The sequence below is a fragment of the Aphelocoma coerulescens genome, chromosome 15 (assembly GCF_041296385.1).
Source record: "Aphelocoma coerulescens isolate FSJ_1873_10779 chromosome 15, UR_Acoe_1.0, whole genome shotgun sequence".
NCBI lineage: Eukaryota > Metazoa > Chordata > Aves > Passeriformes > Corvidae > Aphelocoma > Aphelocoma coerulescens.
In genome coordinates this window covers 71,751-86,799 of record NC_091029.1, presented here as the reverse complement: position 1 = coordinate 86,799, position 15,049 = coordinate 71,751, and the positions used below count along the sequence as shown (strand labels likewise).

The 15,049-nt window shown below is 50.0% G+C and overlaps 1 protein-coding gene and 1 long non-coding RNA gene across 7 annotated transcripts in view; one reads left to right on the top strand and one right to left on the bottom strand.

The window, feature by feature from the left end:
* Positions 1 to 11,763, top strand: part of MMP17 (matrix metallopeptidase 17) — a 26,550-nt gene extending 14,787 nt beyond the window's left edge. For 2 of the 3 annotated variants that reach the window (XM_069031035.1, XM_069031037.1), the window contains 6 exons: positions 1,906 to 2,082; positions 2,215 to 2,314; positions 3,924 to 4,006; positions 7,540 to 7,692; positions 9,965 to 10,222; positions 11,423 to 11,763. In XM_069031035.1, the coding sequence (XP_068887136.1) occupies positions 1,906 to 2,082; positions 2,215 to 2,314; positions 3,924 to 4,006; positions 7,540 to 7,692; positions 9,965 to 10,222; positions 11,423 to 11,748 (1,097 nt within the window). In that variant the 3' untranslated portion in view covers positions 11,749 to 11,763. The remainder of the gene's footprint in view (positions 1 to 1,905; positions 2,083 to 2,214; positions 2,315 to 3,923; positions 4,007 to 7,539; positions 7,693 to 9,964; positions 10,223 to 11,422) is intronic. The other variant, XM_069031036.1, reaches the window with a different exon arrangement.
* On the bottom strand, positions 10,229 to 15,049 carry LOC138119307 (uncharacterized). 4 transcript variants are annotated; one of them, XR_011155457.1, is made up of 4 exons: positions 14,896 to 15,049; positions 11,757 to 11,810; positions 11,033 to 11,249; positions 10,229 to 10,660 (listed from the first exon to the last, which is right to left on the bottom strand). It is a non-coding gene; the product is annotated as an uncharacterized lncRNA (long non-coding RNA). The 4 variants fall into 4 exon arrangements; XR_011155456.1 differs by lacking the exon at positions 14,896 to 15,049 and having other exon boundaries at positions 10,230 to 10,660; positions 11,757 to 11,839; XR_011155458.1 differs by lacking the exons at positions 11,757 to 11,810; positions 14,896 to 15,049 and adding an exon at positions 11,394 to 11,508 and having other exon boundaries at positions 10,230 to 10,660.

Sequence of the window (15,049 nt, the reverse complement as noted above, 5' to 3'; positions counted from 1 at the left end):
AGCCCCAACTGATGGCTCTTATCAGGAAGGGGAAAAAAAGCAGCAGTTTTGATCTGCAGATGTACAAGGCAGGGGCAAGTGCTGCAGTCAGCAGCTTGCCACAGAGGATGTGTTAGTGACGGAGTCAGTTTTGCAGCTGGTGGTTAGGAATGCTCATTGTGAAACAAACTCATGTGAAGGAGCAAGCTCAGAGCCAGCATTCCTGCAGGGAGTGTCCCTCCAAGCACCACCAAGGGATGAGGGGATGAGCCTGACAGCGAAAAGCTGCCCTCTATTTTGAAGATCTTGGAGCTATCCGAGCTTCATCTTTTATTTATTTTGTTCCCCCTACTGATTCAAAAACAACTACTTGGTAGGTGATATAAAAATATCCCCAAGGTTGTCAGTCCGGCATTAAAATGTCAGAGAGCATATGTCTTGTTCTCTCTTAGTGCCAGGGAAAACAGCATAGGTTATAAAAATCTTAGCTGGTTACAGACACTGCAAATAACAGTCATGATGGAAAAGGCAAAATTCAGCAAAAGATATCTCCCTGCTCCAACACCTCAAGCCTGGTGAGGAGCACTAAGGATTGGGCAGGATCAGCCATGGTTAATTTTGTGCAAAAAAGTAGCCATCTTCTTAGTCTCCAGCCATTCTCAGGGAATGTGACAATCCCCTGAGCTTCACAGGGACCTTTCCAACCTCACTGCTTCTTTATTACAATATTGACATCATGATCTTTATAAGAACCACACTTAAAATCATTGCCGCCCTCTGGTGCTGCTCTGCAGGACATTGCTGAGCAGAGAGGGGCAGAAATTATAAGGATGCGTGGCCCAGCCTGCCGGGAGCTGGGTGGTGGGAATGCACCAAGCAGGCTCAGTCCCATACAGCTCCTGGGAGCAGCTCCTCCTTGGTTTTGGTAGCAGTGGTGTATGTTTGGAAATGAGCATTAACCCCTTTCATGAGTGTCTCAGGCTCTGGAGAGGATAAGATGGGTCTGTATGTGGGTGCGGTGTGAGGCACTGGGAGCTGGATTGCAAATGAGGAAATTGGGGAAAGAGAATATAGCAGAGACAGCCCGGACTGAAGGAAAAAAGTCAACAAAGGAGGTATTGATGTTCAACAATGTCTCCCTAATGCCCATTGTGGCATGTGACGATCAAACTGTTTGCCCAAGGGAGCAGCCACAGGAGCTGCAGCCCTGCCAGCACAAGGTGTGTAACAGGAGAAGATGGTAAATCCTCTAAAAACAAGCTGGACGTGGTCACCTACCCACATCATGGCAGCAGTGAGAAGAGCAGGTCAGTGGCTGATGAGCAGATGAGCATTCCTGCATCTGTGTGCATACAGGAAGGCCAAGGGATGGATTTGGCCAGGGCAGCAGCGTGTGAGGCCAGGAAGGGAAAGCCCCGCAGAGCGCCGTGGGCAGGCAGGCACTGCCGGCACTCCCCGGCTCATTGTCGCAGGATGTGATGAGCTCCTGGCTGATGGCTGCAGAAATCCGGTATTCTGGGCAACATAAAGGCTGTGTCAGCAGCTGCAGCAGACATGAGATGCAGAGAGTGACTGCTCTGGCCCAGCTTCTGCAGTGCCTGTCAGCAGATGGTTGTGATGTGGTTGCTGTCTCAGCCCTTTGTCTCCAGCTTTTTCTCAGGTGCCAACAGTGATCTGGAAATAAAAAGGGTGATACCCAGGCTGGCGTAGGCTGATGTCCGGCTTGCGTTCCATTTTCATATGCTACACTTCAGTCTCCGACTGGAAAAAAATGCCTTTTTCAAACTTTACCTATTCCAAAGCTCTTCTTTCCAGTTTATCCAACATTAACCTACACTTTCTCTTACAGCCCTTGCAGCCCACCCAAATCCCCCAATTACTATCAGCACTTAGTGACTTTTATTTTAATTTTGTCCTTATCTCCAGACACTCACGGGATGGACCTATTTGCTGTAGCTGTCCATGAGTTTGGCCATGCCATTGGCTTGACCCACATCTCTGCCATGGAGTCTATCATGAGACCCTACTACCAAGGTCCAGTGGGGGATCCTCTGAAGTATGACCTGCCTTACGAGGACAAAGTCCGGATCTGGCAACTCTATGGTAAGTCTGTGTCCCTCTCGAGGCTACAGCCTGTTCCTGTCATGGCAGGACACACTGGAATAGCTGTTTTCTGGGGTCAGTGGAGTTGGTGGGGAGGATGGTGTACCCCATTACTGCTTCTTTTCTACACAGGAGTCAGGGAATCTGTGTCCCCCACAGCCAAGCCTGAAGTAAGCAAAACAGATGACCATCCAATCCTGCCAGAGCTGCCAGAGAACCGCTCCACTGTCCCGTAAGTCAAATTCCTTCCTCTCCTGCAAAGGATGTGCAGTAGTGAAGCTCTGCTTCATCAGTATCTCTTGCCTGTTCACTCTGGCTTTGGTATTTCTCTCTGGACTTCTGGATATTTCACCAAGAGTCACATTTTTTACTCATATTAGTGGAAATTTGTCACCATCACCCTTAGATAAATTCATCCTTGCTGGAATTTTAATCAAAGTTCCTCAGCAATATCCTGAATTGCACAAGCATAACTTACCGAAATCATTCCACACTGAGCAACTCCCTAATGTACCCGAGGGAGTGAATATTGGAACAAGTGGACTGATAGGACGACTCCAACGCAGGTTAGCATTGGCAAAGGGCTGCTTACCCTGAGTGTCATCAAGCAACCAGCATGGTCTCATTAAGGGAAGTGCTGGATATTGCTCATTAATAAATGTTGACCAGGACAGCAGGACAGTTAAGAGAAGAAGGGACACTGAACAAAAAGGCAGGAGGTGATGGTCACACACATTTTTGCCAGGCACCAGGAGCACCCCAAGTGAGAGCGGCAGAGATGGAGCAGGTCACCTTCACCTCATGCACCTTTTGTTTGAACATGCTGAATGCCATTAGTTATGTTTCTCCGTGCGTAGCTTCTAATGGCTCTTGTCCACCAGGGTCCTTATGACCACGTTTGGACCTAGAAATATGAGAGCCTTTCTCCCTGCTGTTGTGGGAGGCCACCGTCTCACACCAGCAGCAGGAGCAGTAGGAAACTTGCTCATGCCAACCCCTTGTTCTTGCCTTGTCTGCTGGGAGAGTGGATGGGGTTTGCCTCCACATCTGTCATTTTGTGGCCAAAGAGGGCTGTGAAACTGGTGCTGGCAGCCCAGCACAATTCTTCTATCAGCAGGATAGATTTATGCTTCCCTATCACCCACAGCTGCTTTTCGGTGCATGTTCCCATCATCCTCTCCTTGTTCCTCCATCAGTCATCATTTCTTATGTGGGCTTTGTGGCTCTCTCAGTCCTTCATACTCTGTGCCTTCCCCACCCACCTTGTTAAAGCAGCTTAGTATCTCAGCTGCCACTTGCCAGGTGGCTTTCACTAGGTATCTTTCACCAGGTGTATCACATGGCTCCTTCAGGTCCCTCTGTTTAGGCTCAGCTGCTTTCTGCTTTGCAGCTCTGTCACCTCTCACTGGCACTTTGGAGCTCAGCCCTGGAGCAGCAGCATCCTGAGCTGCTGGAGCGAGAGGCTGCTTGGCTGTTTTCCACATCCTGCTGCCCTGGGGCAGCTGGCCAAGCCACGCTGTGCCACTGGGAGTGGGAAGCCAACTCAGCCCTCACCAGCTACACGAGCTGGTGGATGTAGAGTGTGTCCTCACTCGACTCTCAGCAATGGCGTCTGGTGGCCCAGGGTTGTCAGCCCAAGCTGTCTTCAGGCTGAGAGTTGCCTGAGCTCACCTTGGAAATCCCCATGCACGTGGCTAGGCTTGAGCATGAGGAGTGACAGATGGGCACAGCCCGTAGTCTCCAGGAGCAGAGGTGATTCAGTCTGTGGGATAGGAGGCATCAGGGGGACACAGCCCCTCACTGCCTGCCTGGGCCCTGCTCACCTGGGCATCTCTCCACAGGCTCAGGCGGGATGTGCCCAACAGGTGCAACACGCACTTCGATGCAGTGGCCCAGATCCGGGGAGAGGCTTTCTTCTTCAAAGGTGAGTGCCAGAGGTCTGTGTCACCCTGCGGTGGCTTTGGTGTGCCGGCACCAGAGGCAGCGCAGCGTGGGACGGGCTGGGGTGGGTGGTGAGGATGAGCTGGCTGGGGTTTGTGGGCTGCTCCCACAGACCCAAGGAGGCATCTCACATACTTGAGTGTGTGGCTGCACTGGTGACGATCCAGCACAGGAGTTTTTACTCTGATCTGTCGCACTGGACTGCCCAGGTGAAGAACTAAAATCTGATGTTTGTGCTATCAAAGTCAAAATCGAGCTCGAACCAAGGATGAGCAGAGCAGCAACAGCACTCCACCGCTTTTTTCCTGTATACTTCCTTTCCTCCCCCACTTCACCCTCCCTAATGCTGCTCGCCATGCGTCTCTCAAAGACAGTGCGTACACAACTGAGGACCATCTGGTTTCGTGCCAGCAAACCCTTGCTGGCAGCGCGTTCCCGGGATGCCCAGCTGTTGACGAGGATCCCATCGGGTGCCTTCTCAGCTGCGCGGAGCCTGTGTAGGCTGGGCTCTCTGGGCTTGCTTTCTCATCTATCCAAGATGTAAAAATGCCTGTGGGTGTTTCTTTGCATCCCTGGTCACCATATGGCCACCCCAAAGCCATCCACCAGGGAAGCAGAAGCATTTGCCCCGGGGATGAGCGGCAGCGTCCAGGCATCTGGGTATCACAGTGTGAGCCTTGGGTCACAGGCAAGAACAGCAAAAGGGCTCCAGAGAATTTGGTGTTGCCCGTGCCCTGAGGGAAGCACAATATCGAGACAGTTCCACAACATTATTTGTTCAGATGCCATCTCCAAAAAGCCACAGTGAAGAAGGGAAACTCAGAGACACAAACTGGTGTCAGGATAAATGGCTGTCTGTCCCTCGGAGGGGAAAAAGTGATGAAGTAAAGAGAAATCCATCTCAGTGTCTATTTTTGGATATATTTATTGCAGTCCAAAAAGCAAATGTACAGAGCACAGGGTCAGTGGATGCCAGATGCATGTCTGCCTCCAGACCCCAGCACTTTCCTTGCAGCCCCCATTGCTGCCCCTGAACCATCCTACGCACCAAGGAAGGGGATGTCACCTCTGGGGCAGGATTTAAATGATCTCTAGTGCCGAGCTCTGTCCCTCGATAGGCATTTTGTTCTGAGCTGCTCCAGCTGGTTCCCTAGATGGAAAGAAGCCTCTTCCACTGTGAAGGCACTGGGACTGGAGCTCCCCGAAGCTCACAGGCTTGTTGTTTTGAAGGCGATGTTGGGTTTTCTGCACTTTGAAATCACTGCTTGCTTTGATGTAGGTGCCTCACTACAGACTCCTGAAGTTTTAAACGCCTTTGGCCTGCGTGTGCATGTCTTCATGGTGCGTGCAGCGGTCTTGCCAGAGGCAGCCAAAGTCTGGACAGTGTCGAACACAGCTGAGATCAAAATTACCTGGAATTAAAGAAAGCAATTGCCTCAGCCCATCAACCACATCTTAGTGCAGCAGGACCTCACACTTGTCTTTCATCGTGTTCAGTTTGCCAGCTCAGAGGAGGGTTTAAATTGAGCTTTTTAAACAAACATGGAGTTGGGATTTTGTTTTTTAAATTATTTCTGCATGCTAATTGCAGAAATTCCCCTGTGGATCTGGCTTTGGCTGATGATCATCCATGCAACAGCAGCACTTTGGTGAGCAGGCTGGGCCATGGCAAATCGTGAGCCCAGGCAGTCTGGGGCCATTACGTTCAGAATTCCTTGTTACTTAAGTGCTTTATATTCTTTCTTTTTCCTGGTAGCTTATAAAAACCTAAGCAAAGTAACCAACAGCTCAGGCTATTCCTGAGTTTGGGGGTAGATTTAAGGCTTCCCTGCTGCAGCTGATCATCCGCTGAGCCCATCGCTTGCAAAGGGATGAAATGTCAAAAGTACTGAGGCTTCCCTTTGTGTCTGTGCTGAGCCCAGGGCACTTCAAAGTTCAGATACTGATCTGCTAAAGAAGGAATTAAGTTGAGCTGTATTTCTTGCTAAAAAAGTGAAAATCTGACCTTGTCTAGTGCCTCAGTAATTACAGATGCAGAGATCATCTTTATTTAATTACATATGTTTCCATTGATGTAAAACGGCCACCAAATTTGAATCCTTGGGTTTTTTTATGTTCTTTAAAAGAATCTGTAATTATGGCAATTCCTACCAAATTGGAATGTATTATTCATTTATGTTTCAGTAAGACAGAGCAAATACACAAACTGGAGCAGAAGAACAAGACTATGATATAAATCCTTATAATTAGAATAAAACTCCCTCTCTGCAGATGTTAAAGCGTTAGAGTTTTGCCTCCTGCACTATTAGGCTAAGATCCAATGTCCATAAAATTTTAAAAGCTGGTGTCACAATCTGCCAGCTCTCAAGAAAGAGCTGAGCATGTGGGGAATAAAAATCTGAAGATGCACCTTTGGTTTCTGTTGCTTATCTCCCCTCAGAAATCCATGCAAGACCAGACGCAAATAATGTGCAATAATTTCTAACCGGCAATAACAAATGTAAGACAAAGTTGAGAGTTGCCTCTTAAACATCTTGCTCTGGCTCACATCACTACGTGGAGCTCTCTGGAGAAAGCACAGCATGAAATGTGCTGCAAAAAGGCTGAGAATCCCAGAGCTGGTGCAGAGTTGGGTTTGGAGTTGCCCCTGAAAACCATTAAGACTCCTCAGGAAATGCCACATAAGTGTCTTTTAGCAGGAAAAAGTTTGTCATCCTTCCCCAAAAGGATAAATCTGTTTCCTTTCCTATTATCTAAAATATTTCAGAAATCCCCAAAATACTCTTTCCTAGCTGAGCTAGTGCTGCTGCAGGTGTTAAAGTGCATTTGTTGGCACCACCAGTATATGCATCCTGGACGCTCTGCAGGATTGCGGTCCCTGGTTTTAGTATCCTGCACCTCTAGATGGTACCAAAGTCCTTAATTCGGCCTCCTTCCCCTCCTCAACCCTTCCAGATTTTTTCAGATGGTTTCCTCCTCCTCTATTTTCTTACTCCCTTTCTTCATTACAAAAAAACCCCTCTGGTATTTCTGTGTTTCATTGTAACATCCTAGACATTTCCAAACATGAAAGCAGCTGGACATCCTGTGTGCAGGAAGCTGTGGCTGCTCCAGGAGAGGAGGAACAGGGATGTTTTTTTGGATGCTCTTGCTTAAGGCTGTTGGTGCCTGGTCCCACCAGTTCGCAGGACGTCCTGCACAGAGAGGGAGGGAGGAGATGAAAGGCTCCTCTCTCCTGCCCTGGCTCAGCGATGCAGCCTCACACTGTGGCCAGGAGTATAACAACTCCAGCGCAACATCCAGAGGATTATTTTAATTAAAAAAAAGGGGGAGATTTCTTCTAAAAACTGCCAGAAATAAAAAAGCAGTCACAGCTGCTGCTGGAAAGCAGGATGGTTCTCAATCATGGCTCCCATCTCACACGCTTTGCTTCCCGATGCTGCCGCCCACCTGGCGCTCGCCCCCCAGCGGAGGTGGGTTGAGTGTGGTTCAGTAATGTCCAGTCTGTCCCTCCAGGCAAGTACTTCTGGAGACTGACTCGCAATAAGCACTTGGTCTCCCTCCAGCCGGCTCAGATCCACCGTTTCTGGCGGGGCTTGCCACTCAACCTGGACAGCCTGGATGCAGTCTACGAGAGAACCAGTGACCACAAGATTGTCTTCTTCAAAGGTGAGAGCAAACATGGTGCTGGAGGTGTAGAATGCGGTGCCAGGCAGGAGACACCAGTGCCAGATGTTAAGCATCACAAAGGCAGGGCTGAGACCTGTTGTCCACGAGCAGGGCCAGGAGAAACGAGTTGGCAGGGAGGGCAAGCAAAGGGTAGAGGTCATGTTCCCCAGAAAATGTGGGAAATGTCATTCAAGATAAAGTTCAGCTGTAACTGTGTCTGTAACTAAAATCTGAGCTTTTCAAGAATGAAACACAAGCAGGAACCCCCCCTTCACACACTCAGAGGTGTTTTGTTCCTCCTTTGACCTTTTCTCTTTTTACTATTTGTTGCTGAGAAAAGAAGAAGACAGAGAGGGAATAAAAATGAAACTGACGGACTTGGGTTTTAATAATTATATTTCTGCTACTATATTTTTTCTTAAAATAAGTGGTATAATTCTCTCTTTATTTAAAAAACTTGCAAGTTTGGGGTTTTTTTTCCAGAAGAGCTGGAGGAACAGTTTAGCTCTTGGTTTCTGTACAAATATCCGAGTCCCCCACAGACCATCCACCCGTGCTGGTTAGATGCTACCCGTGCACTCAGTGTCACTCAAGATCCTGGCAGGCACCGACTCTTGTTTCACCAAGGTTATGCACTTGAAGTGCTAAATACATCCCAGCCCTCCATTCCTCCAGTTTGGAAATTGCTTTTTGTCTCCCGACCGTTCTGCTTGAAACGTGGTGCAATTATTGGTTTCAGAAGGGCTTAACCAGGCAATTCTGGAAGCAACAATTTGGTTTCAGTTCCCCCAGCCAGGCCAGAGAGATGGCTCACGTTTCACGTAAGCCTCTATGCTTGCAGAAGCCTTTCCAAGTACAGCTGAAAGCCCTCCTGGACCGCCGGCACACTGGGCCCCGCAGTGCCACATCAAGCCCTGCATCTCCTCACGGAACGGCGTACGGAAGGCTCTGCCGTGTGTGTCCAGCTGCCTCAGGCAGCCTGCCCTGTTCTGCTTTCCCAGAGGGAATGGGGCCAGCTGGAGCGTGCCACCCCTTATGCCTGACACCAGACCCTCCCAGACAGGCTTGCAGATCACAGCGGCCCTTGCCCGCTTCCTTCCCTCCCTCCCTCCCTTCTCTCCCTGCTGGGGATGAACAGACAACCAACCGGGAGCTCAGATCCAGGGGCTCCTCCCAGCTGCTCAGGAGGCTGGAATTCCAGATGTGCCACAGCTGGCATCTTGTCCCTGCCAAGCAGAATGCTCTGTGGTCATGCATTCTCTGTGTGTGTTAGCCCTGCCTAGCTCCCAACATAAACTCAGAATTTTTATTCCAGCCATAAAATACGTCTCATTCTCTCCCTTCAGCGCTGCTTCATTGATCCCTGGACAGAAACCGAAGAATGCAAATTACCTTGGCCTCTAAGGTCCTGCTGCTGATACACGGGTGTGCGTTTAAGGGCCTCTTCAGATATTCTAGAAAACCGAGAGGAAAAAGTCTGATCCCTAAAATAGGCTCGCAATACCTAAAAGGACACTCCAGGTTCCCAAACAGAAGTTGTAAAAGAAGAAACTGTCCCAGTGGTTCGAGATTTATGAAAAAATTGAGACATCTGCGTTCAATTGCTTGTTCTCACACAGACCAGGGCCCAGTCTCGTCATGCTTCATTTTTATTGGGCAAAAACCCCCACATTGACATCCCCCCCAAGGTTGGGCCAGGGGGGTGGCTGTGTAAGACCCTTGAAGAGCAGTGAACTTCTCGTATGGGATTTTTCCAGTCCCTGTGCATTCTCCTATCCCTTATATCCCACGGTCTCTCAGCCCCTCTGGCTCTAGAAAGTGGCGATTTCTCTTTCAAAGTGGACTACGCTTGGCTTCTCAGGAGCCGAATAACAGGCAGAAAGCGCCCAATTTGCCCACAAAAGCTGCCTGTAACTTTGTTTCTTTGGATATCAGGCAGAAATCCAAGGGGCAGAAAACCAAATGCCTCCGTCAAATACATAAAAGTGACAACTGTACTGACGCTGTCAGCGTGTTCATGTCCTGGGACAGTCATGCTTTCAGCGGCAAATGTCCACGGACAGCCTGACACAAGAAAGCAACTATTTAAAGCCAGAGGTTCCCCCACAGGCTGACCCCTTCCTCTTCCCATCCTTAAATGCCCAGAGTTCAGCCCCAAGGCTTTGTCACCACAGTAGGTAACAAAACATTATCTCAGCTCATCTGCAGGGAAATACTGGTTTAGGCTGTGAAACAAATGCAATTTTATTCTGCGCTTGTTTCCTTTCCACAGGAGACAGATACTGGGTCTTCAAAGACAACAACGTGGAGGAAGGGTACCCGCGGCCCATTTCGGACTTTGGCCTGCCCCTGGGAGGAATCGACGCCGCTTTCTCTTGGGCTCACAATGACAAGACTTATTTCTTTAAGGACAATCTCTACTGGCGCTACGATGACCATGAGCGGAGGATGGACCCTGGCTATCCTTCGGAGGCCATCCTGTGGAAGGGAATACCCAGCCCTTTAGATGATGCCATGAGGTGGTCAGATGGTGAGTCCATATGGCAGTTTAAAAAGGTACAGCAAAGAAAATTGGTGCTCTATCGAGCTGTAGCCCATTCTACCCTGCCTACCAACACAAATGCTGACCCCCTGATGGGATGGCCATTCCTGGTGTCTTGGAAGCTGAAGAGGGAGGTGTGATTCCAGCCAGAGCTCCCCACACTGCTTACTAGAAGACTCTAATTTTAAACAGGCAACAGAAATATTGGGTGGGGGGATAATTATTGCACTTTATTGAAAGAATACAGTTGGTGCTGTTCTGCAGTGATTTTTTCTCAGTATGGGCTGATTCGGTCCTCGCTGGTTTTGCTGTCATTGGATTTTTAGCTAGATATATGAGGATGCAGACAGAAAATACTTTTAAAGATGTTTTCCCAGAGTTACGACTTATTTTCTGAGGATGAGATTTCTCAGTGGTTTCTTCCCCCTGAAAAGACCACAAAAATTTTGTCACAGGAGATGTTTACAACCAGCTATTCACTAACAACAAAGTGGCACTTCCGGGGTTTATTTACTGGCGACCTAACGGTGTAATAGCAATAATTAAACCAGGCAGAGGGGAAGGCCACTTCCAGAGACTTTTCAAGCTGAATTTCCAAAGCTACTGAGAGTGACGTGGTCATAGGTAAGAGTACTGAGCCTGCTTAGAGAATTCACAACCTCCCAGTTCAGAGTGGAAAAGATGCACTTGAGAGCGGAAGGTTACCAGGGCCCTGTCAGGCTCAGGTTATTTTTCTGAGCCCAGGGTCAGCAACACACACCCCAGATCATTAATGCATAGTGGGGTCTCCAGCCTTACCATGCCCTATTACAAGAAGGAGAGTTGTGTATGGCGTGTCCAGCTGCGGGTTCACAGGGCCTTGACCCTACACACCCACAGTACCAGGAGGTGCATCCGCTCTAGGACTCTGCACGCAACAGGCCGCACCTCACCGTCCACCTCCAACTGCTGGTGGCTCCTGGCTGGTGTGAGAGATCCTGGCCAGCCACAGCATTACCCTCTGGAGCATCCCTCCCTGCAGTGAGAGAGGATATTGACAACGAGCAGTGATATCTCATGTGCCTCCACTCCTCAGGGCTCAGCTGGGGTGGGAATGCCGCTCTGCTGCTCCCAAGTGCTCCTATGCCCTTCCTCTGGGACAGCCCCCATGGCCGCTCACCTTGTCTTTGGGTTTTGGTCTCTTTGCAGGTGCAAGTTACTTCTTCAAGGGCAAGGAGTACTGGAAGGTGCTGGACAGCGAGCTGGAGGTGCACCCCGGGTACCCACAGTCCATCGCCAGGGACTGGCTGGTGTGCGCTGACATGCAGGCTGATGCCCCCGAGGCAGCTGGGAGTAGCAGAACTGGGGCACGCTCAAGGCCGGGGCAGCACGACGAGAGCCGCTCAAAGAATGGTTATGAGGTCTGCTCCTGCACCTCAGGCACCCCGTCCCTGTGCCCTCACCCTACACCCAGACTGACAGTCAGCCTCGTGCTGGCTATGTGGACAGCAGCACTGCTCTGTGCAGCCCTATGACAGCTCACCTCACCAGCAGGACGACACCACGGTGCTCCGGGATACAATTCCACGATGGCTAACTGTTCCAAGCAGAAAAAAAAAAAACATTCCTAGGAACATGCCAGTGAAGGGTTTGAATTCTCCATGAGAAATGAACAGTGGTTTTGTTTTGGGGTTTTCTTTCTTTTAAATTTTAGTTTAAAGGTCTAATAACAGATTTGAGTTCTGCACCTTCTCATTCCCCCATCCAGTTAAAGGTAAGAGCAGCCTCATGTTAAATTTAGAAACTCTCCATAGAGATATGTTGCTCTGGAGGTTTAAACACAGCAAATAAGGGATGGGAGAGCTCCTGGGATGAAGTGGGGACAGAAGAGATGCTGCTGAGATAGACAGCGACAGAAAGGCAGCAGGCAGGAGGTGGTAGTTTTGTGCTGACACAATGTACACATCCCATTGGATGTACTAAGTAGAAGAAACCGTGACTCTGCTAAGATTGACGGCGAGGTGATCATTATTTTACTGTCAAGCCTGCTGTGGTCACTGGTGTCTGGGTAACCTGTACCAGTTTCTATGTGTCAGAAACACCTTTGCCTTTCAAAAGGCACTGCAGCTTGTCTTTGTATACGAGTCATTGGAATTTAGCAATTTCTCTAATAAACCTTGGTCGCCCACATGGAGATCTCTCAGTCCTATGCCAGATCAAGCCTGCCACCCACAGCAAGGTACTGGCTGCTGAGGCTCTCAGCAGCCTCACCTGTGGATGAGGAGCAGTGCAGCCAAATGGGATGCAGTTACAACCACTGCCCCAGACTAAACTGTGCCCACAAACTCCTGCTCTTAGAATTCCCATGTCGGGTCATCTTATGTTTTGGGAGGGATCAAGATGTATTCCATTTGTTTGTGATTCTGCCACACCTGGCTGTGCTGCAGAGGATGGGCTGGAGCAAGGAGGATGATACATGGTCAGCTCAAACTCCTGATGCCTCTGCCAGGAGTTTGGAGTGGCAGAAGCAAGGTCAAGTGTTGCCTTAGGATATTCCTGTTTGGGTTTTTTCCTCACTGTTTATCAATTTTCTGTGATATGATTTGGGCATCTGCAAGTCCTTGACAATGGTGAGTGAGAACTTGGATGAGATGTCAAAGAAGCAAGGGTCCTTGAGACTGCTGTTGTCAAGAGGTGTTACATGGGCAGCAGCCACTGGGACACACTCTTCTTCTCTGCCCTGCTTCTACAAAGCTCCTGCAGAAACTCAGAAAGCTCCTTTTGCTGCCCTGCCAGGGCCAGCTTCTCAGGCAGACCTGGCAGCAGAGGGTGTCACTGCAGGACCCAAGGCTGCTCCCATGGCCCTGGTGCCAGGTGTAACACAAAGCCCTCTGTGGCACAGCAGGAAAGGCAGAAAAAGCGCACAGTTGCATCCCGACAGAAAAAAGGGGTCGCCCTGAGTTTCCCTCTGCTATTTGTGTTTTTAAATAGTCCCAAGCATTCACAGGGTGTAGCTGTTTTCAGGACGATATGCTACAATGTGATTTTATGGGTCAGAGTCAATTAAACATCCCACTAAACCATTCAATAGCCTTTAAAAACACACAAGCAAAAAAATCTCAGGCACAGCAGCTCCCTCTGCTGAGTAAAGCTGTCCATCCCACCTCTGCGAGCCGGGCCAAGCACAGGCTGCTGAGGCTGTGGGAGATGTCATGTTCCTTTGATTGATTCCCATTGCTTTTTTTCCTCCTCAGTCACGAAGACACAGCTTTTAGTCTGTTAGTCTAATCAGCACATTACAGATTCCTCTCGGAGCTGCAGCCAGGTAGGAGCACAGCATGCAGGGGAAGACACCCTCTCCTTTTTTACCGGTTTGTTTGTTTTGGTTTTTCTTTTTTTTTTTGTTCTTCCACAAAATAACTATCCAGAAGCTGCACGTGAAGAATCAGAGGAGGTGGAGATGTTTCCATGGCATCTCTATCCCAACCAAGGAGCCTGTTGTGGTGACAAGGACCGGTGGCTCTGCAGCTATGCTGATGAGGTCACCAAAAGGTGTTCAAAACTTAAGCTTATTTAGCGGGGGGGGGGCTTATGATTTATAAATAAAGCCTGTGGAAAGGCTTTCCATGCACCCTTCTCTCTTTTGAATTATTAATTTAGATGATCAGAAATGGAGCAGGAATGGGGCACTGCTGCTGCTGGACAGCCCTCAGGAAGGATGGTTGCTGTCTCTTCCTGGCATGTACCTTGCTCAGCCATTCCCCAGCCACTGGCAAAGCCTCCGTGAAGTTGCCATTAGCTCTGAATGCAGCAGCAGGAGGCTCAAGCTCCCCTGGGGTTTAAACTGCCCACTTCCTACTGGTGGAAAACATACATGTAGCATAAAGAGAGCCTCTGCCGGGCTCCCGGGCATCGTCCCATGCCTGGATCCTCCAGTCCCACACGGAGCCCGTTGGCCAACTCTCCTCCCCAGCAACATCCTCAGATGGAAAAGCCACCTCCACCTTCCAGAAGAAATGACCTGAGTATCATGCTGCTACTGCATATTGCTCGGTTTTGATACTTCCCAACTGCTTAAAATCCCAGAGGAGTTTGTGAGGGTCAAAGTTGGAATACTTGTCTTATGCAATAGGAGAAACGAGGATTTCGCGGCGGGGGGGGGGGGACGGGACGGCACTGGCCATCTGAACCCTGAGTGCTCTAAAGCTGCAACCTGCCATAAACCCGCGCCCCCCTGACGTGCCTCGTATTTCCCACGGGGGGTACTCGGCAGGCGCGGCGCGGCCGGGACAGAACCAGCCCCGCCGCTGCCCGCGTGCCTCCCGCCCGCCCCCGGCGCCGCTGACCCCACTACCCGTGTCCCCACACCGGGAAACGCCACAGAAAATCGCGCTGAAAACGCGGGGTCAGCGTCGGAGTCGGGGGCAAGTTCAGGCAGCCGCAAAGACGCCTCCCTGAAGAGCGAGGTCGCCCCGCGGCGCCGTTTCTGTCCCTATGGAAAAGCATACGCGCACGACGCCGCCACGTGTGGGGTAGCATCACTTGACTGTCGCTCACCGCCCCGCCCCCCCTTAGGTGCTGGCAGAAGCCAATCCCGGTCACCCCGCCATCTTTAGTGTGGTATACGTGGTTTTTGTTGGTTTGTTTTTTTTTTTTTTCTTCTTCCCCCCGCCCTTACTCACTATTTTGTGTGCTGGCAGAAGTCACTTCCGGTACTCCGGAAAGACCATGCGCCTCAGAAAGGCGTCTCTTCGGCTGCTTGAACCCGACGCCGATACCGATCCTGCGCTCTCAGCGCGATTTCCCGGGGCGTTTCTCGGTGTGGAGACACGGGTG